The sequence below is a fragment of the Mustela nivalis genome, assembly GCF_964662115.1.
Source record: "Mustela nivalis genome assembly, chromosome: 10".
Taxonomy (NCBI): domain Eukaryota; kingdom Metazoa; phylum Chordata; class Mammalia; order Carnivora; family Mustelidae; genus Mustela; species Mustela nivalis.
The window spans coordinates 83,248,827-83,271,547 of NC_139029.1; the positions used below are offsets into that span (position 1 = coordinate 83,248,827).

Genomic DNA, 22,721 nt, shown 5'->3' on the forward strand with positions numbered 1-22,721 from the left:
GGTAGTTCTATATTAAATTTTTTGAGGAACCTCCATACTGTTTTCCATAGTAGCTGCACCAATTTACGTTCCCACACACAGCACACTGGGGCTCCCTTTAAATCACTTTCTGGTTTCTAATGCCATAGATTTGTTTTATTTGCTCTTGCCCTTTGTTTTCTTCTCAGAAGATTGTTTTTTCAGATACATTCATGTTCAGTATGTCAGTAGTTTGTTTCTTTTTATTACTTAGCATTCCACCTTGTGAATGTATCACGATGTATTGACCCATGCAACTGTTGATGGGTATTTAGGTGATGTTTCGGTTTGGTTGTTAGGAATGAAACTGCTGTGACAGTTCTTCTGTAAGTCTTTTTGCAGACATATGTCTTCATTTCCTTTATTTAAATACCTAGGAATGAAGGTCACTGGATCATAGGGTTAAATATAGTTTAACTTCATGAGGAATGAAGTTTTCCAAGGAGGTTAAATCATTTTATATATTACTTATTGGAGTATGAGTTCTAACTGTTCCACATTGTTGCCAACATCCTGTTTTGTAAACTTGTTTTTTGGGCAGGAGTGGAAGACATTCTGCTTGGTATGAAATATTGTATTTGTATTTTCCTGATGGCTAATGATGTTGAATATTTTTTTCACACATATATGTATCTTTTGTGAGATGTTTGGCCAAGTCTTTGCCTATTTAAAATTTTTTTGTTTCTGTTGATTGTAGTGGTTCTTTACATATTTTATGTCATTATTTTATTTTATTTTTATTTTCAAAATAGATTTTGTTTCTTTCCCAAATGTTTTTGCAGAATTTCCAAGGTATTATTTTATTTTAAAAAATATTTGTTGAAGTTACTATAAAACAATTATTTTTCACAGTACTATATACAGAGTTGATGGAAAATATATTGTTTTTCTACAAACTATATAATATTAGGAAGAACAGTTAAAGTTGTATGTCACAGCTTTACAACAGGTATTTTTGCTTTTCATTGAGATTTTTTTAAAAAACAGATTTACTAATTTAAGAGAGAGAGGTAAGGAGCATGAATGGAGGTAGGGGCAGAGGGAGAGGGAGAAGCAGATTCCCTGCAGAGCAGGGAGCCCAATATGGGGCTCCATGCCAGGATTCTGAGATCATGACTTGAGCCAAAGGCAGACACTTTAACTGACTAAGCCACCCAAGCACCCCAGTGAGTTTTTTTTAATTGAAATGTAACCGACATATAACATTTTATTAATTTCAGTCATACAACATAATGATTTGATATTTGTATATATATTTTAGATACAAGTCTTTTTGTCAAATACATTGTGCTATATGTCTTTCAATGAATAGAATTTAAAATTTTGCTGAGCTTGATTTTTGAAAATTAACCATGTATCTTTCAACCTTACTAATTTCACTTATTAGTTCTAGTAGTTTTCCTTATTGCTAAGATTTCCAGTACAGTGTTAGTTGGGGGTGGTGAAAATGGACATCCTTGTCTTGCTCTCGATATTAGACAGACAGCGTTCATTCTTTCACCACTCAATGTGCTGTTAGTTGTGGGGCTTTCACAGATGACTTTTATCTGAAAGAGGAAATTTCCTCCCAGTTCTAGTTTATTGAGAGTTTCTATTAACAGTGGGTATTGAATTTTGTCAGTTTTTTCTTTTTTTTAAAGATTTTATTTATTTATTTGACAGAGAGAAATCACAAGTAGATGGAGAGGCAAGCAGAGAGAGAGAGAGGGAAGCAGGCTCCCTGCTGAGCAGAGAGCCCGATGCGGGACTCGATCCCAGGACCCTGAGATCGTGACCTGAGCCGAAGGCAGCGGCTTAACCCACTGAGCCACCCAGGCGCCCCTTGTCAGTTTTTTCTACATCTATCAAGATAATCGTATAATTTTTTCTTCTTTATACTGCTAAATGTGAACTACATTGTTTTTCTCATGTGAAGTCATAATGGCCATGATGGGCTTTTATGTCTTCCTACGGTGGATTTGATATGCTAATGTTTTCTTAGGGATTTTTGTATTCATGTCATGAGAGGTAATGATGTGCGATTTTCTTTTCTTGTAATACTTTTTAAGTGTCAGTATCAGGGTCATGCAGACTTCATAAGATGCATTGTTTATTTTCTGAAAAGAGTAATATAAGATGGTATTACTGGATTTGAGGGATGGGCTGGGAACTTAGGAGATAGAAGTGTTATTTGGAGATAAGGGTCTAGTTGATGTTGGATGACCTGGAAAGGTTGGTCTTGTGACCAATAGGGGTAAACCAGGGCCTGCACTATGAGGGGTTTGGTTCTGAAAGTCTTTCAGAGTCAGGTGGGTCATCGGTTGAGGCCATGGGCTATCGGCCATCAGAAGACTTTCTATTAAACAGTTCCTGGGGATATGGTGGCCAAGGGGCAGCGCAGAGATCCCCACTGGGACCACTTGCTTAGGTGTCTAGGAGGGGAGTGTGGGATACCTATGTAATCTTTGCTACATTGCAGGGTGGTGCTATGGCCCATTGGGGCCACTGCTGGGTCACTGAAAGCCTGAGGTGCTGTGGTGACTACACACTTCTATTCACTTCCTTCCTTATTTTTTTAAAAGATTTTATTTATCTATTTATTTGAGAGAGGTAACAAGTATTGTGGGGGAACAAGTATTGTGGGGGAGGGGGACGGGAGAGGGAAGAGAGAGAATATCAAGCAGACTCTGGGCTGAGTGTGGGACCCATCTCAGGGCTTGATCCTAGGACCTGAGATCATGACTTGAGCTGAAACCAAGAGTCAGAGGCCTAACCTACTGAGGCACCCCTGACTCTTTTTTAACTATCCTGTCTGGAAAGTTTATTTCACATTTTGCATGCCTTTCTCTAACCATTCTAAACATAACCTCAACCCTTCTCCTAAGCTATATATATATACACACACACACACATACACACACAAGCACATACAAACACATACACTGTTAATTCAAGTTTTTATTTTGCAATAATTATAGATTAATGTACATTTATAAGAAGTAATAGAGAGGGTTCCTATGTATTTACTCACTTTCCCCAAATGTGAACATCTTGCAAAATTACAGTATAACATCACAATCAAGATATTGACGTTGATAGAGTGAAGGCACAGAGACCTGTCACCACTAAGAGTTCTTCACATTGCCATTGTACAGCCACACTCATGTTTTTCTTAAAAAAAAAAAAAAAGAGATTTTATTTATTTACTTGCAAAACAGAGAGCAGAGCAGGAGAGAGAGAGAGAGAGAGAGAGCGAGCGCACGAGTGGTGGGGAGGAGCAGAGGGAGAGGGAGGAGCAGACTCCCTGCAGAGCAGGAAGCCCAATGTCAGGCTCCATCCCAGGACCCTGAGATCATGACCTGAGCTGAAGGCAGAGGCTTACTGACTGAGCCATCCAGATGTCCCTTGAGAAGGTCTTTATACATTAAAGGTACTAACTTTTTGTCTGATAAATATTTTGAAAATAATTTCTCTCAGTCTATAATTTGTCTTTCATTCTCTTAATAGATTCTTTCACAGAGAAAAATTTTAAATTTTGATGAAGTCCCATTTATCATTTTTTCTCTTTTTTAGATCATGCTTTTAGTATCAAATCTAAGGTCTCTCTGCTTAGCTCTAGATCCCCATAATTTCTCATGTTTTTTCTAAAAGTTTTGTAGTTATGTGTTTTTAGTTAAGTTGGTGATTCTTCTTTTTTTTTTTTTTTTAAGATTTATTTATTTATTTATTTATTTATTTATTTATTTGAGAGTTGCGAGCAAGCATGAGCAGGGGCAGAGTGCAGAGGGGCAGAGGGGCAGAGGGAGAGAGAAAGGGAGAAGCAGACTCTTCACTGAGCAGGGAGCCTGACCTGGTGCTTGATCCCAAGCCCTCAGGATCATGACCTGAGCCAAAAGCAGACACTTAACCACTGAGCCACCCAGGCACCCCTAGTGATTCATTTTGAGTTAATTTTTGTATGAGGCACGAGACTTACGGTGCATTTGTTTCTTTTTGCGTATGGAGGTGCTCTGGCACTATTTGTTAAAATAGTTTTCTCCATTGAATTGCTTTGACATCTTTGTTAAAAATTAGATTGACCTATGTATCGCTCTATTGCTTTGTTCTTTATTCTGTCTGTTCCATTTGTCCTTCTAATAGCACACTGTCTGGATACTGTACCTATATAGTGAGTGAGCCTTAACGTTGGAAGAGTGGTTCCCCTACTTTCTCTTTCTTTAACAAAATTATCTTAGGAATGCCAGATTCTTTTCTTTCCTGTGTAAATTTTAGAATAATCTTGTCCATGTCTACAAAAAGTCATGCTGTGATTTTGATAGGAATGTGTTAAAACCTCTTTATTGGAGAATTGACATATTTAGTACTGTTAAGTCTTCCAGTCCCTAAACACAGTATGTCTCTTCATTTATCTAGATCTCCTTTGATTTCTTTCATCAGTATGTGTAGCTTTCAACTTTTACAAGTCCTGTTTTGTTAGATCTACACCTAAGTAATTTGCTTTATTTGCATGATTATAGATAGTAATATATTTTACATTTCAGAGTCCATGTGTTTATCACCAGTATGTATAAATACAGTTGATTTTCTATCTATGTTTATTTTATATCCTGAAATGTGTGTGTGTGTGTGTGTGTGCATGCACGCACACACATGAATTCCTGGGGATTTCTACAAAGGCAATCATGTCATCTACAAATAGGGGCAGATTTATTTCCTTTCCTATCTGCATATCTTGTCTGGTCTGGTCTTTTCTTTTCCTCTTTTTTCTTTTCTTTTCTTCCCTTCCCTTGGTGCATAGTCTGAACTTTTAGCACTATGATGAATAAGAGTGGTGAGAGCAGACATTCTTCACTTGTTCCTAATCTTGGGCTTGGGGGGAAGCATTCACCATTATATTGAATGTTAATTAGACGTTTGCTATAGATGTACTTTACCAAGTAGAGGAAGTTCCCCTCTCCTTTCCAGAGAGTTTTATCATGAATGAGTATGGAGTTTTGTCATGCTTTTTCTGCATTGATTGATCATATCTTTTTCTTTGGTAGCCTGTTAATTTGGTGGATTGCCTTAATTTAAAAAAACATATTAAATAAGCTTTGCATTCTGGGAATAAACCCTACTCAATATATTATAAATGAGAGTCTTGCAAATGTGATCAAGTTAGGGATCTTAAAGTGGAATGATTGTCCTGGATTAATCTAGCAAGTTCATTCTAATCATAGGAGGACATAGGAGGAGTTAGAAGAAATGCGATGATAGAAACAGAGATCTAACTGACATACTTTGAACATGGAGGAAGGGGCCATAAACCAAGGAATAAAGGCAGCCACTGGCAGCTGAAAAACCAAGGAAACAGATTTCTTCCTGTAGAGCCTCCAGAAAGGATCAATCCTGTCAATACCTTCCTTGACTCTAGCTCAGTGAAAGGGATACTGACCTTCTGACCTCCAGAACTACGTGGGAGTAAATATGTCTTCTTCTGAGCCATGAGGTGTGTGGTAATTTGTTACAGCAGCTTTGTGTAGATAGGAAACTACTATATCTGCATAGTGTACCAGTAAGGAAATAGGTATAGTGAGATACACAGATCCTCTGTGAACATGGGCATTCTGAAATTCTCTTATTCATCATATTTCTACTTTAGGCTGTTCAGAGTAGGAGAGTCCTCAGATGCACATGTTATTTAAGGAATACTGAACTACAGCAATGTGTAAGATGAATCAGGTGGAGGGAGATTGAAAAGAGACTATCATCATCTAAAGAGGTCAGCTCTTGTTGAAGGGGCCAGAAGTTCGACTGAGGAATTAGAGACAGGTGGGGACCAGAGCATCTCAAGGAAGTCAGTCTCAGGCTTGGAAGCCTGACTAATGGTAGGAGAGACGAAGGGCTTTGAAGCCTGACTAATGGTATGAAAGATGAAGAGAGTGACACCATCGATGACGCAAAAGCATGAATAAGTAACACATTCATTAGGAGAGAAGTAAGAGGATTAAAAAGTTATCTGACAGGCTTTCATCTGTCAAAAATGACTGCATTAGGTTAGAAGGATTGTATTCTTTCAGAGGTGAGAAATCCAATCGTTGCCTTTTGGGTAATGTTAATTCTAAATCTGTGACTTTAGGGTAGAACATCCTGTTAGTCCTTGAAGACTAAAATATGGCCAGGTGTTTGATTTCTGCGTCTTCAAGAAAATTTCCCCTTATCTCACCAGCAGCACAAGGGGTGTTATTAGCATCCTTGTGAGTTGATGAATTTATGTATTGGCAGATCGAGACCTTTTCTTTGTTATAGTCTGAAATCTTATATTTGATTTTTTCCCTAGGATATAAATAAAATTGTTTACAAACCATCAAGTGATTTTTTTCTTTTACTTCAAACTGTTGTTCTTAAGCTAAAAAATCCATTCTGACCCCAAAATATGTGTTCTACCAAGCATCCTCAAAATTTTTAAAAAGAGGCACAAACACATCTCTCTTATTGAGTGAAGTCTAAACCTATCCTTTTCAGGGACAGCCTGTGGAAATACAGAGGTGGGATCAAGCTGCTTTTATGACTTGTTTGATTCTATTTATTGAATGTTCAGTTGTGGTGTATGATGACATCTGGATCATGATCTGTTAATGATTTCATTCATAAGAAAGGAAGCCTTCAAGGGCCGGTACTGGGTTCCCACGGGGACTTCAGTGCATGGATATTTGCAATGATGTGTGATATAATGATACTGTTTTCTTTTTATTTATGTATTTATTTTTTAATTTAAAATTTTTCATTAAGATATAATTGACATAACATTATATTAGTTTCAGGTATATAATGTAATATTTGATGTTTGTAAATATTGTGAAATAATCACCACCTTAAGTCTAGTTAACATCCATCACTAAGTTTATACCTTTTGACTTTCTTCAGCCATTTTGCCCACTTCCCATCCCCCATTTCTGGCAACCACCAATCTGTTCTCTTTATCTATGTATTCGTTTTCATTTTTTTTCCCTTTAGAATTCGTTTATAAGTGAGATCACACGGTGTTTGTCTTTCTCTTTCTGACTTATTTCACTTAGCACAATGCCCTCAAGGTCCATCCATGTTACTGCTAATGGCAAGATTTCCTTCTTTTTTATGGCTGGATAATATTCTTTATGTATGTATTATGTATATTTTGTATATTTTTGTATGTATACATGTATTTATGTATATATTATGTATATTTGTGTGATTTATATATCTGATTTTGTGTGTGTGTGTGTGTGTATGTGTATGTGTGTGTATTCACACTTTCTTTATTCATTCATCTATTAATGGACACCCAGGTTGCTAGTGTGTCTTTGTTGTTGGAAATAATGCAGCAGTGAACATAGCAGTGTATATATCTTTTCAGATCAGTGTTTTCATGCCATGCAGAAGTGGAATTGCTGGATCATATGGTAATCCTATTTAAAATTCTTTGAGGAGCTTCCATACTATTTTTCATAATGGCTGCACCAATTTACATTCCCACCAAGAGTGCACAGAGGTTTCCTTTTCTCCACAATCTCTCCAACACTTGCTATTTCTTGTTTATTTATTTGCTTGTTTTGATAATAGCTACTCTGGCAGGTGTGAAGTGATATCTCATTGTGGTTTAGATTTATATTTCTCTGATAATTAGTGATGGTGAGGCTTTTCATGTACTTGTTGGCCATCTGTATGTCTTTGGGAAAATGTCTATTCCGATCCTATGCTCATTTTTTAATTGGAATTCTTTTTTGCTATTGAGTTGTGTGAGTTCTTTGTATATTATGGATATAAAACCCTTTCAGACATGATTTGCAAATATTTTTTCCCATTTGGTAGGCTGCCTTTTCATTTTGTTGGAAGCTTACTTTGCTGTGCAGAAGCTTTTTAGTTTGATATATTCTCACTTGTTTATTTTTGTATTTGTTGCCTTTGCTTTTGATGTCAGAGCCAAAAACTCAATGCCAAGGCTGATATCAAGGAGCTTATTGCCTGTGTTTTCTTCTGTTTTATGGTTGTAGGTCTGATGTTCAGTTCTTCAATTCATTTTGAGTTGACTTTTGTGTATGGTATAAGACAGTGGTCCAATTTTATTCTTTTGCATATGGCTACCCAGTGTTCCCCGCACCATTTAAAAAAAATTTTTTTTTAAGATTTTATTTATTTATTTGACAGACCGAGATCACAAGTAGGCAGAGAGGCAGGCAGAGAGAGAGAGGGGAAAACAGGTTCTCCACTGAGCAGAGAGCCTGATGCGGAGCTCAATCCCAGGACCCTGAGATCAGGACCTGAGCTGAAGGCAGAGGCTTAACCCACTGAGCCATCTAGGTGCCCCTTTCCCGCACCATTTATTGAAGAGACTGTACTTTCCCCATTGTATATTCTTGGCCCCCTTGTTATAAATTATTTTATCTTATATATGTGGGTTTATTTCTAGGCTCTCTATTCTGTTTCATTGATATATGTCTGTTTTTAATGCCCTTACCATACTGTTTTGATCATTTTAGCTTTGTAATATAGTTTGTGATATAGTTTCCTGATCATACAGGAAGTATGATGCCTCCAGATTTGTTGTTCTTTCTCAGAATTGTTTTGGCTATTTGGGACCTTTTGTGGGTTCTATACAAATTTTAGGATTGTTTATTTCTGTGAAAAATGTCATTGGAATCTTGATAGGGATTGCATGGAGTCTGTAGATTGCTTTGGGTGGCATCAACATTTCAATATTACTTCTTCCAATCCATGAGTGTAGAAGTTCTTTTTACTTTTAAGTTTCTTCCTGACACAGAGGACTCACGTAAAGGCTAAATCTGGACCCTGCAGGGAGTTTTGTCTTTGTAAAGTAGAACTTTCATTTTGAATAAAGTCATCTTTAAGGGAGTGACAGTTTTGTGGTTGGATTCTCTTTTCATTCCTAAATTTATAAATAAAAAATTCTCCCTTTCTGCTTTATTATCAAAGATAGTCTCATCAACGTCCTGTCAGTTGGATGTTTGTCAACACTCTAATTTAGCTGTAAGTTGTCTTAGTGCTTCTTAAATATTAAAGTGTGTAAGAATCACTTGGGAATCCTATTAAATGCAGTTTGGGTTCACCAGATCTAGGGTGGGACTTGAGATTCTGCATTTCTAATAAGCTCCCAGGTGATATGATGTGGCTGGTCCTCCAACCACATTGTATAACAAGGGTCCATGGGTCATTCTTCCTCTGTAAATATCACTTATGCTACGTTCATTTTGGTGCTTAGAGCATGTGGTAAGTTTCACATTTGGAAAGAGCAATTCTGGAAATTAGTAGTTAAACCATTGCTTTTTATTTTAGGAAATTACCAAAAGTAAAATGGAGAAAACCTGCTCAAGAAAAAAAATGGAAGTATTCTTGAAAATGTCTAAAAATAATGGCTTGAGTTCTTAATTATAATTGATTCCTACTGTTTCTTTTGGTCATTTTTTTAGATACATGTAGTGGTCTTAGGAATATGTATTAACATTTTGTATAATCTATTTTAAAGTTTTAAGAATTTATCTTTCCTAAAATACAGAAATTGAAACTTGAACTATTATAAACGGGAATTTAAAATAACCATAGACAATATCATGGTTTACTTATAAGAATAACAAGCACAGGGGTGCCTGGGTGGCTGAGTTGTTAAGCGTCTGCCTTCAGCTCAGATCATGATCCCACGCTGCCCAGCTGGGAGCCAGCTAATTCCCTCCCCACTCATGCTCTCTTGCTATCTCTATCTCTCTCTCTCCCTAATAAATAAATAAAATCTTAAAAAAAAAAAAGAATAAAAAGCACATTGCATAGGTTCGAGTTTGCACTATTTGACAGTCACATTTTTGCAGTAACACTCATTTATAAACCTCTAAATTGCTCTTCATTTATTCATTTATTGACGGCCAATTGTATTGGATATGTTGGCTAAGCAAAAATTAAACCTTTGGGGCGCCTGGGTGTCTCAGTGGGTTAAGCCTCTGCCTTCGGCTCAGGTCATGATCTGGGATCCTCGGATTTAGCCCTGCATCAGGCTCTCTGCTCAGCAGGGAGCCTGCTTTCCACTCTCTCTCTGCCTGCCTCTCCCCCTACTTGCGATTTCTCTCTCTGTCAAATAAGTAAATAAAATCTTAATCTTAAAAAAAATTAAATCAGTGTGGGTCCAGTATTAAGGATATGGTATATATAAGATTTGTGGGCAATGTGACATCAGAAATTTGCCCTGAAATATTCATGTCAATTACTAAAGACAGGCGATTGAGTGGTTTTTGTTTCATTTCTTGTGTGAAAAGGGTTAGAGGTGGGAAAGAATGTCTTGTAAGCAATAATGCATCCGGTTTAGTTGAAAAGTTTGTATTTTGCCGTAATACCACCGAACCAGCTTCTGACTGTGGAGGTCTGTACCTAAACTAGAGCTAGCTTTGGGAACTCTTGACTCATTTCTTCTCTTCCAGCTACATTTTTCACGTGTGTTTCAGAATCAGGAACCTTCCCTTCTACCCTCAAATTCTGTCTAAACAGCTTCCTAGTAAATCTTCCATTTGTACTAAAGTAGGAGTAGAACTCATTGAATATCTGTCTCCTTTCCACTTCCTGAACCTGTGGTACTGCTTTCTGGTCTTCCCTTGATCCCAGGTTAGACCATTTCATTAGTCCAGTTCTTTAAACCGGGAACCATCTTGGTTTCCATAATAGCCATGGGGCAGTGGAGTAGGAGGCATGCAGGGCAGACTGGTACCCTAGTCACGGCTAGAGTAGGCCTACCTCAACCTACAGTGTGGGCTGGGTTTCTATATAGAATTGCTGAATGGTGGCTTTGCATGGACACTGAGGTTGGGTATGCATCTAGGATGGAAGAAGTGATGAAAATGAAAACGAAGAGTTAAGGTGGTGGGGAGATAGGCTTAGTTTGGACTCCAGAATGTGAAGGAGAAATCAGCTACAAACAGAAGAAGCTGCACCTGACTATCATTGTGTTCTGAATGCAAATCCAGAAATAGCTGTGACAGTGCAACTGAGCAGGGGAGGGGCAGAGGGAGAGAGAATCTCAAGCTGCCCCTCACTGCCCCCGTACCCCTGCCCCCACCACTGAGCAGAGTCCATCATGGGGCTCCATCTTGTGACCCTAAGATCATGACCTCAGCCAAAATCAAGAGTAAGATGCTTAACCGACTGAGCCACCCAGGCGCCCCTTGAGATTTTTAAAAAGAAGGCTGTGACTTCACTTATAAAGAAGCCAAGCTAATTATTTTCTCAGGTCTCAGGCCTGACTAACCCAGGGCCAGGACTCGGACAAAAACTCTTGACCCCCAACACTGGCTATCTCTCTCCAAAGGCTCTGTTTAAATCAAGACAGATCTCTTCCTGTTATTTCAAAGCCCATGCTCTTTGGTAAAGGGTTGTTAATCTCATGCTGTTTTAGAAAATCCACGATGTTACCTGTGGATTTACTTTGTGCTGGTGTGTTAACTTTGTAGGATTTGATTTTTAAATGCTAAATACTTAAAAATACATGTTCTCCTTCTTGTGTTTGAGATGAGGCTTTTAAGGAGTAACCGACACCACAATAAAAGCCAGCGCAGTTCCCTTGTCAATAAAAAAGGGATTTGCGTGAAGTGCTGCTTTTTCATAAGGAGCACTGCATAGAGCATCACTTAGCAACACACAAATCAGCTTTGACACCTAATTCATCTTTAATATTCAGGTTCAAATCAAGTCTTTCCCGTGATGGGACAGATGGAGTCTTTGAAACCAAGCAAGCGAAAGGTGTCACTTTGTAATTTTCATCTTTAGGTTGGCAGCAGCATCAGAATCTTCATTTTGGAATTGGAATTTTTCCAATTTCCAGTTCTACATGCTTCATTGTGCTGGGCAGGGTCCCGCATGGACATGTTGCTGCTTGCTTCTGTCATAATCTCTGTTTCAGCCAAATCAAATGGCCCGTTTTCCCAAACATACTGTGTACTTTGATATCACTATTTCTTCAAGTCCATGTTGTTTCTTTGCTTTGGGAAAATTCTTTGGTGGCTAAGTTCTGCTAATCTTTCTAGCAACTTTTGAATTCTCAGGGACCTTGTCTCTGCTTCTTTCAGACTAAGCTAAGGGCAAATCTTGGTCATAGGTGTTAATACTGGATTTCAGTTGTTTGCTTTCTTTATATGTAACTGGAACTTTTGAGGGCCGGGATTTCTGTCATTTATCTGTATATCCCTATCCTTTCTGTATGTTTCATTTATCTGAATTTCTCACTGTCTGTGGCAGAGCTGAGTGTTCTCTCCCTGTGAAACACTAGTTCTTTATTACTGAATCTTTTGACCAGAGGCTCAACATACTCATTTATGAATTTAACAGTTATCTTTTGAATTGTTCATAGTGTGTCAAGTATTATGCTGTATGTTTACTTCTACTTTGGAAGGATGTAAGAATCAACCAACAGATAAAGAGTTCTACTAGATGTAACATTAAGTGGAAAAAATCTGGAGGAAACAAAAAAATTAAAGCAAGGATTTCTGAAAATGTAAGGTAGCAGGGAGGCTATACCATGGTGTTATGAAGTTTTTCACAAAGGAAGCAAAAACTTAAAATGGTTTTTGAATATGGATTTTTACAGTTGGTACAGAAAAATTGAAAGTGACTCAGTGATTGGGGTAACCCCATCAATTTCTATATCTTAAGCTGAGAAAATATTCCTCAGTGGTTTGCTTCCAAAAAAGTACCTTCTGCCATAATAGAAGGCAGATACCACCACACTCCTTCGTGAACTGGTATGTGTAGATTTCTGGAGTTTTTATTTTATTCATATCTTTAAAATTTCATTGGCTTTTGTTTTAAAATTTAATCCATTTTAAAACATGCTGGAAATTTATTTATTCATTTATTTAAAAATATTTTATTTATTTATTTGACAGAGAGAGAGAGGCAGTGAGAGAGGGAACACAGCAGGAGGAGCAGCAGAGGGAGAGGGAGAAGCAGGCTTCCAGCTGAACAGGGAGCCCGACACAGGGCTCAGTCCCAGGACCCTGAGAGCATGACCTTGAGCTGAAGGCAGACACGTAACAACTGAGCCACCTGGGTGCCCCCATGCTAGAAATTTCTTAAGATAATTTAAATGAATTCCAATTTTAGAACAATGCTAGGGATGTTACATTAGTCTTATATGTGGACAGCATATTATATATCTAAAGCTTCTATACTGTCTGTCTCAGAAATAAGACTTAAATTGTTCCCTTTTCCTTTTGCTTGGTCTGGAAAATACTGAAAAGTGAACAAAAATTAAAAGAAAAAAAACACCTCTTATTTGGAAGTGGAGTAGGATATTATATTTATTTTATTTTATTTCTTTTCAGTGTTCCAGCATTCACTGTTTATGCTGCACACCCAGTGCTCCATGCAATACATGCCCTCCTTAACATCCACCACCAAGGTCACCCAAACCCCCACCCCCTCCTCTCCAAAAGCCTCAGTTTGTTTTTCAGAGTCCACAGTCTCTCATGGTTTGTCTCCCCGCTCCGATTTCCCCCAACTCACTTCTTTGCATCTCCCAATGTCTTCCGTGTTATTCCTTATGCTCCACAAATAAGTGAGACCATATGATAATTGACTCTCTCTGCTTGACTTATTTCACTCAGCATAATCTCCTCCAGTCCCATCCATGTTGCTACAAAAGTTGGGTATTCATCCTTTCTGATGGAGGCCTAATACTCCATTGTATATATGGACCACATCTTCTTTATAGGATATTATATTTTTTAAAAAAGAAAGCTTCCCAACCATCCAGTCCTATCCCACACTGTTAATCTTTGGACACTTAGTAAACTGACTCCTTTCTAAATGTATGTATAAATACTATTGCTAAAACAATGTAGTGATGTGCTGTCTGCTGTCTTTTATGATAGCAACATTAAAGGTTCCTTTCCATACTAACACTAGCTTTGTTCTGCTTTGATCCATCTATCTATCCGTTTATTTATCACTTATTTTTCTTATAAAAGCACATGAGTCACATTGTTTTAAAAAAGTCCAAACAGCGTAGACATGCAGTAGAAAGTAAAAGTTTCCTTTTATTCTTGGGAGTAACTGGTCAATATGTTGCTGTATGTTCTAGATAACTAAACTTTTGGTTAAATTATACTTTTTTAATACAAAAAATGACATCATACCTTCCATTCTGTCACTTAAATTTTTCTTTCACGAATGCTTTATTTCATAACTGCTCTTCTGTTCTTTATTACTACGTGGAGGTCCAGCCCAGGGCTTTTTACTGGCTGTATAATATTTCACAGGGTGGATGAACTCTTAATAAGCTTGTTTGTCCATTCTGTATTTCCAGTTTTTTCTTTTTTTTACAAATAACACTGCACTAAGCATTTTTGTATCTTGAATACAAGGATATAGCTCTAGGGTGATACCTGCATGGATATGCTTGGTTGGAGGCATTGCACATGTAAAATTTTGCTGTATAACTTAAAACTTAAACTTTTCTTAAAGACTTTCAGCAGTATTTAATCATAAACAAAAATTCTGATTTGTGAGTAAACTCTTTTAAAAAGGAACGGTGGATTCCTTTCTTGAGGGTCCAGTGAGAGTACAGTTCAGGGAGGATATTTTGTCATGGTTTTTCTCCTCGTATTTTAGCCTGAATGTTATTTGGAAACTTTGAGAGAAAATACTCCTTAGTCTTTCTATTGCCTCAGAAAATAAATCTATGTTCTAATTGGTAGCATCTCCTTGATAATGCTATTATTTCCCTGGATGTTGATATTCCTTATGATGAGTCATAAGTTTAGCTTAATTCTCTTTTGTCAAGTATGATGTAGAATAGAATGAAAACTATCTAATGGGCAGTTTATCTTAAAAGAAATGGAGGAAGGTGACTCTAACAATAAAAATTTTAAACCCAGACTATCATTTTTGTTTACGTATATTAAGTTCTTTTCCTATAACCTTGAAAACAGTTATAATTGTACCTTATTTTATATAAGAAAACTTACCGATGATGTACATTTTCTGATTCTTCAAGGATAATCTAATTGATGCTCTATACCTTGCTTTTGGGTGGTAAGAGTGGGTTTCTAGGGGCACCTGGGTGGCTCAGTGGGTTAAACCTCTGCCTTTGACTCAGGTCATGATCTCAGGGTTCTGGGATCGAGCCTCAGCAGGGAGCCTGCTTCCCTCTCTCTCTGTCTGCCTCTCTGCCTACTTGTGATCTCTCTCTCTGTCAAATAAATAAATAAAATCTTAAAAAAAAAAAAGTGGGTTTCAAAAATTGTGTTTTTTCATGCTGCCACACACAATTAAGGATTTCGTAATCTTTCAGGTACTCTCTGTTTGATTCCAGTTTCTTCACCTTCCATCTTTGAGTCCAGTTCACTCCGGCTGTTTTTATAGACATATCAAATTGCCATTTGAGAAGTATCTTATAGATTTCAGATTCATGTGTAAAAGGCAAATGGGCTCACAGTCGTTTTTCTTTGTTGTAAGCATCTAAAAATCTCAATAGGCAACTCATGTATGGTACAGACATATATTGGAAGATAAGTATTTGTTTCATATAGCACTTTAATTTATTTAATTTAATTCATATAACTTAATTCTGACTTTCAGAAAATGACTTTTAAAAAAAATCTCAGATTTCATAATCTTTCTAGTCTGACTTGTAAAGGTTTATCTGCTAATCTTTTTATTTCTAAGATATTACTTTAATGAGATGATAGTAATTTATTTTACAGATTATTTTGTTTTCTCTCCTTTTTCCAGAAAACAGGCATCGTTATGGGTCCAAGGAGACATTTTCCGATCCAAGCTGAAAAATAGACCATCCAGTGAAGGAAATATTAATAAAATTCTTTCTAGCTTGGATGATATGTCTATAGGTGGAAACTTATCTAAAATACAAAACGTGGACAGATTTGGAGAGGTGAGTTTTCCTCAGGAAGATTTTCGTGCCTCCTTAGGATAAAGTTCTGTATTTCTTTGTTTCCCAGCTGAACGTATATCACATAGCAATACCGCTTTCCTGAAATGCTCAGAGTACCAATATTTTTAGATGTGGAGTCATCTACCTGTAAAACAAGAATCCAGAGCAAAGAAAGCAATTATCCTTAGAAATAAAAAAGCTATAACTTAAGGAGCACAATTATAAAGGAGGCCATTCTGGTTTGGAGACTATGTACAAAAAGGAGACAGGATAACAAATTTTCTATTTGAAGATGGAAGTGGATATAAAGAAGAAAGAATTAATGTGGCAATTGAAGACACAGCCTATGCCACAAGTGATTTTTTGAAAGTCTCCAATTCATATTGATTTCTAAAATCCAGAGTTGCAAATATCATTAGGAGCAAATTTTTTTTGTGTGTGTGTGGCTCTATTATAAACAAACCATTTTAAACAGCTGACATCTGTGGTCCCATTTAATCTTTACAACTAGCTGGTAATAGGTAAAATCAGCAATATTACCTAGGCAATATGATCTCTCTATAGCAAGGAAACTGAATGTCAGAAGTTCTAACTTTGGTTGCTTCCAATCCACATCTGTCTGATTCGGAGTCTGTGTTTTTTCTGTTATACCGTGCTACCTAAAAATGTAAGTGACTTATAACAGGTAGGATCATGGGCATTTTTGGAGCTGGAAGCAACATGGAAATCATTTGTCCTACTTCCCCTTGTGTGTGGATCCGAAGCCAGGGGTCCCACCGAATCCCATGACTTGCTTAAGGTCATGGAGTTCTTTAGTCGTGAGACCACTTTGAGACTGTGAATCTCCCTCCTGGTTTAGCTCTTTCTACCACAGGATGAAACTAAGCACTTGGTTTATAGTTGTATTTTTATATCCCTGAGGGAGCAAAAAGAGCTGTTGAAAATATTTAAACAGTGGGGCATCTGGGTAGCTCAGTTGATTAAGTGTCCAACTCTTGGTTTCAACTCAGGTCATGATCGAGGGGTCATGGGATCAAGCCCCATGTCAGGCTCCCTGCTCAGTAGGGAGTCTGCTTGAGATTCTCTTCCTCTCCCTCTGCATCCCCCCCAATTCAAGTAAATAAATCTTAAAAAAATATTCAGGCAGCAAGTGTGGATTTGCCTTCTATTAGACGGTGACCTGTTGGGCCTGGACAATATTCTTGAGCAAAAACTGTGGTTCAAGTTTGGCCCTCAGGGAACCCAAAATGGAAGGATGCCTCTTAGCTGCTTTAGGTCAACAAGTGACATGCCAAACAGGTTTCTTTCACCGAGAAAGATAACCAGAGTGCTTGGCAATAGGTTGAGTAGGCTTCCTTCAAGGACACAGGATGGAGACTGCCGGAAGAACCAATTTTTCAACCCTGTGGTCTCTAATCCAGGACAGCCACTGAAGAAGTGGCTAAGTTTACTTGTGTTGAATCATCTGTCCTGACAAAATGTAAATCTTAGCCAAGGTCATGTTGATGTTCAGAGCCCTTGTTGACTTTTTCTTGTCTCTGTGTTGTAGTCTGGCCTATTCAAAGCAAACAAAAGGATCTGAACTGACATTTTAATGTGAAAGTATAGCTAAGCAAGAATGCTTTCCTTGCTCTGGTCAGCATTTCCTTCTTAGGTTTGTTCAAGTAAACAGTGCTTTGAATTATGACTTCTGAAAAATACACATACAATCTATCCATCCATCTGGGAAACATATTTATCTTATAGGAATATAATGTTTTCTATATCATAATCACATTAAACTAACATCTTATAGTTAGAACATTTTGTTCTCATGCTTTTTTAGATCTCAATTTGTTGAATTTAAGACTAACATTTATTTATCACTGAAGAATGAAATATGAAATTTAAAGTAAGTCAGTTTTAAATATGAGCATGTGTTCAGATATTGGGCTGTTTCTCTTCCCCTTTCTTATTCCTTGCAACCCTAGATTAATTACTTTAGCTCTAGCCATTCAGAAGTATGATTTTTGAAATTAGAGCACAGAAATACAGGAATTTAGAAATACCACAGAACAATGGTGTGGTTAAGATTTCAGACAGTGACATATACATATAAATAGGTGAGATGCATTGCATAAATAACACTTTTAAGCCCTTTTCTCGCCATTCTTATCTGGTGCTGGCTCCAGAACAGTACATGAATATGGGGAATTAGTTTACTCAAAAGTGAATGTAATAGAGGGAGTAACATCTTTGTCATTCTTGTGAATTCCAAATGGGAAAAGAAGTTGAGAATACTGCAAGGATTTTAATGTTTTCAAGTTCTAGACCATGTTCAGGATAGAAGCCCATAGGAATTCTGGGTTTATTAGTTTGTACATAAAGTGCAGAAAAAGGTGCTATTCTTCTAGAGGTTGCTTACTACCCCCTCTTTTTATAAGTAATGTCAAATTGAAAATGAGATACTAAATTATTTTTCTGTTTCCCAGGCCTATAGGAATTTTCCTGGGATTGGTTGTTAGGAAGCTCTGTAATTACCTGATTGAGAAGGTTTGACTATGTAGTTTTTCAGTGCCCAAGAGGTGGGCAAATAGACAAAAAGGATCAACCGGAAGGATTCAGGCCACGGGAATGGGCGAGGCTGCAGCTGTAATGAATTCTCTTTGCCTGCTTAGAGTTATGAAAAATCTTTTTAAAATAGAGGCTTTACCTTGATTGAATCTGGTCTTCAGTGCTGGGCTAGGCACTATGAAATACACCCAACCCATCCTATGGGGATGGGTTAGGCTCTAGGTTAGGCTCCCTGCTCGGTGCTCCTGCCTTGCTTTGTATTTTTCCTCCATGGTCCTTACATCTCCTCCCTGGCCTGGTGATACTCATTTTATGAAGATCGAGGCTTCTGTCTGCCCACAGGGCCTTCGTGAATGGTGCTTGAAAGAATGAAGAAGGCTTATGGTTTCATCAAAAACAAACAAGAAAACAGACATGAAATTGATAATAATCCAAGCTATCCAAAGGTAGTCTGTGCGCAAATACAACATAGTACCAGCAATAAGTGCTCACTTAGACATGCCAGGGCCCGAGGGCCCATCATGCATCGGGGTTATTAAAAAATGTTTTTAAGAAGATGGAATTTAAAACACTTTATTTAAGGGATCAGTACTTAAGGAGTTAAGGGAGGAGCTTAGAATGTAACAACCACCTAAATAGTACCTACTATGTGCCAGGCACTGTTCTAGGCACTTCACACGGATTAATTCTTTTTTTCTTTTAAGATTTTATTCATTCATTTGAGAGAGAGAGAGAGGATGAGCTGGAAGAAGGGGATTAGGAGGAGCAGAGGGAAAGGGAGACGCAGACTTCCTGATGACCAGGGAGCCTGACATGGCGCTCCATCCCAGGACCCTGAGATGATGACCTGAGCTGAAGACAGACACTTAACCTGACTGAGTCATCCAGGCATCCCCTACATGGGTTAACTCTTAATTCTTATAGCAGCTATAGGAAATAGGCATTGTTACTAGGCCTCCTTTAACAGAAGGCATGACTGAGGTAGAGAAAGTCAAACTGTCTCTCCAAGATCCCAGAGTACACAGTAGAGCTCTCAGTTAGACGTCGGTGCTCTGGCTTCAGTGTCTCCTCTCAGCCACCCACCTGAGGCCCCTCTCCGTACCCTGCTGCCTCTCTATGCGGTCCTAAGTGTAGCTTTAGTGTATTACATCAGTCAGTTTGGACAGAACTTTAGCCAGTCTGTCGCAGTAGATTTCTCCTGGAATTGTGATTATTAACTTTTCCTTCTCTGGGGTGATAATCCAATAGTAGCACACCAATCAATCAGATGCTCTTGACTTAGAGATATTAATTAGGTACAAGTGCTGCCCCTTCCACCAACATCACATAAATTGACAGGTAAATAAAAATATCATGTTTTAGTTAATTATTTAATTAACTAATGTTTAAAGATCTTGTTTTTAAGCAATCTCTACACCCAGCATGGAATTCAAACCCACAACCCTGAGATCAAGAGTCTTGCACTCCACCGACTGAACCAGCTAGGTGCTCCAAGAATATAGCTTTTTAATCATGTCACGGAGATACTGTGATTTATAAAATCCTTTGCTCTTTTATACCTAATGCCCGTGTATAGAGTGTATCTTAGAAAGAGAAAATCCATGAAGTAAAAAATCAACTCTCTAAGACTCTTCTTTCAAGCACCGTTCTTTCTACTCTTGGGACCCCTATGGCATTCCAGTTCCATTCTGAATGCCACTGGGATTCGGGAGAGGTTCTAGGACAGGAGAGTGACAGTACAACAGAGAGCGAGAGTTTGGGCAGACTTCCCTGGCTGTGAAGGAAAGGGGTGCTGGGGTCTGTGTGGCCTGGGGTGGGAGACCAGGAAGTTGGTGAAGGGGGAGTGGTCCCAGGGGATAAAGGTCTCAACAGTGGCAGCCGAGGAAGGAGAGAAGACAGACTTGGGGGCTCTGATAAATCCAAACTTTACATGATCAGAAGTAGCTTGTTATGAGATGGTATCTTTGCCTTTCCTCAGCTTTCACATCTCACAGTTTCAGCATCTGAGAGCTGAAAGAATTTTGGAGATGACCCAGCCACCTTTCCCAGCCAAATCACTTAAACCTACTAAAAATCCATTATCATCTTTCTCTTCCAATCCTTTCACTTCTATTTTTACTCATTTCTATTTCAAACTCTCTTTTTATGTCATTTTTCTATTATAACTCTTCCGTCTTTTTTCCCTAGTGTGCTATATTTTGTCTAATAGATTTTTTTCTTAATGGCACACACCACTGCCTCCCCAGTGACTTACTCTGTCACCATCAGATTAATGCGTTGGTCAGTCATTACTTATCCTACTGAAACCTATGCATACATTTTATTTTCTTTTTCATCTTGTCTATATTTAGAGAACAACCGATGGCATAAAATAAATCTTTCTAGTTTGCAACTATAATTTGTTCTTTAGCTAGACCATCATCTGTAAATAAGCATATCTTTTGAAATGGTCTTTCTTTATGTATTTTAGTTTGCTCTCATTTTCCTGCCTTTATGTAGGGCAGGCTGGTATCTGAATGAAAGAGCTGGTACTTAGACCCTCCGGAGGGCAGTGATGAGTCTGACAACAGACCTACCTCTTTGGGGAGCAAAAATATGAGGGTCTTCCCTGGACTAGGCTTTCTGAGTTTGTACCACCAGCAACCATGTGACTTTGTTTCTTTTCAACAGATTTTAGGGGATTCAAGCAGCTCAGGGCCAGAGAGGATATGCACGGAGACTCTGGGGGGAGAGGGGCTGGAGCACAAAGGAAGCCTAGGCTAGGTTCCCTGCATTCACCAGTTGTGACTACTTATCAGTTATTTTAAGGAATAAATTTGGTAGAAAGAATGAGACCTCCCAGCACCTGTTGAGAAGCCTTCAAATGGCCGGTCGCAGGTCTACCGTTTCTTGGGATTGATTCATGCCTTCATGAGAAAAGGAACTGTGTTTCCTAATATTTTTTCCCTTCACAGGTGTTTGTGTTCGAGGTGCCCAGAGCTTAGTTCTATTCATGTCTATGTCATACTCAGGATTCCAGAAGGCCAGTGTCATTTTTCTTCCAGCTCTCTCGTTTCTTAATTCCGTCATTTAATTTAAATGTATTTTGAATAACATTGTAAAACTTTTTGTCAAGATTTTGAAGGCTGTTAATCCCCTACTGAGAATTTTATGGCTTATATGTCCTGTGCCTCTTAGTCCTAAAAATGCCTGAAGCTTCATACAAAAGCCACAGAAATAAAATAAAGGATGATACACTGAGATAAAAAAAAATTACGTGATTCCCCCCCTTCATTATTCCCTTCTTCCTCCTAATGTCCTCCATGCTATGCTTACATTCCACAAATAAGGGAAACCATATGATAATTGTCTTCTTCTGGTGACTAACATAACATAATAAAAAAAGATGGCATGATATATATTTTAGTAGATTTCTTTAGACCAGTATTGCATGTCTGGATCTTTTCCCCTCCCCCTTCCATCCCCAGGTCCTGATTTAAGCGTTCTCACACCTAATCCAGTCTGTCACCTGTCACCAGACCTCTGCAGGAGCCACTAAACTGTGCCCCCCCCCTTCCCCAACAAAGAATTATCTTTCTCCCGTTCATTCTCCTTGCAGTCACCATGTAGAAGAAAATGTTTGCTACATATTCAAATTAGGGTTGTGTGTGTGTGTGTGTGTGTGTGTGTGTGTTTAATGTAAAGAATGCTTAAAAATCAGTGTGAAAATGCCACATACACAAATAAAAATGGGAATCCTCATGGCTGGTAAACACTCTCTTTTATTTCTACTTTCCTAGAAATTAAAGAAACACAAATCTAAATGACAAGATCCTGTTTCTGCCTCTCAGGTTGTGTGAGATTAAAGAATGTAGGCAATATTAGCAGGGATTTGGGGAATAAAAACTAAAGATTGCCAGTTGGAGGTTGAAATGGAGGACCGTTTGAAGAAGCATGGCGGAAGACCGTACAATGCGTTTAGAGGTTCCACTTCTATGAATCCATCTTAAGACAGTGTGTAAAAGCCATAATATCATAGTACAGTGTTTAAAAGCCATATGTATAGAGGAAGATGTTTGTTGGAGCTGTTTATAGTGATAAAAGACAGAGAACAGCCTGAACCAAAGGAAAAGAAATGAAATTTGGTGTATCTAGACAATGGAATTTTATAGAGCCACAAAGAATAATAATAGAGAGGTTTGGGAGGTTTTGGTTTTTTTAATTTCTACTGAAATACTTCCAACAATGTATCTTTCAGGTGAAAAAGTAAGTTATAGGGCAGCATATA

The 22,721-nt window shown here is 38.0% G+C and overlaps 1 protein-coding gene across 8 annotated transcripts in view; it reads left to right on the forward strand.

Annotated features, from left to right (window-relative positions):
• CDC14A (cell division cycle 14A) overlaps positions 1-22,721 on the forward strand; it is a 179,631-nt gene that overhangs the window by 125,858 nt on the left and 31,052 nt on the right. For all 8 annotated transcript variants that reach the window (XM_082686498.1, XM_082686495.1, XM_082686497.1 and 5 more), the window contains exon 11: positions 15,742-15,901. In XM_082686498.1, coding sequence (XP_082542624.1) covers positions 15,742-15,901 — 160 coding nt within the window. The remainder of the gene's footprint in view (positions 1-15,741; positions 15,902-22,721) is intronic.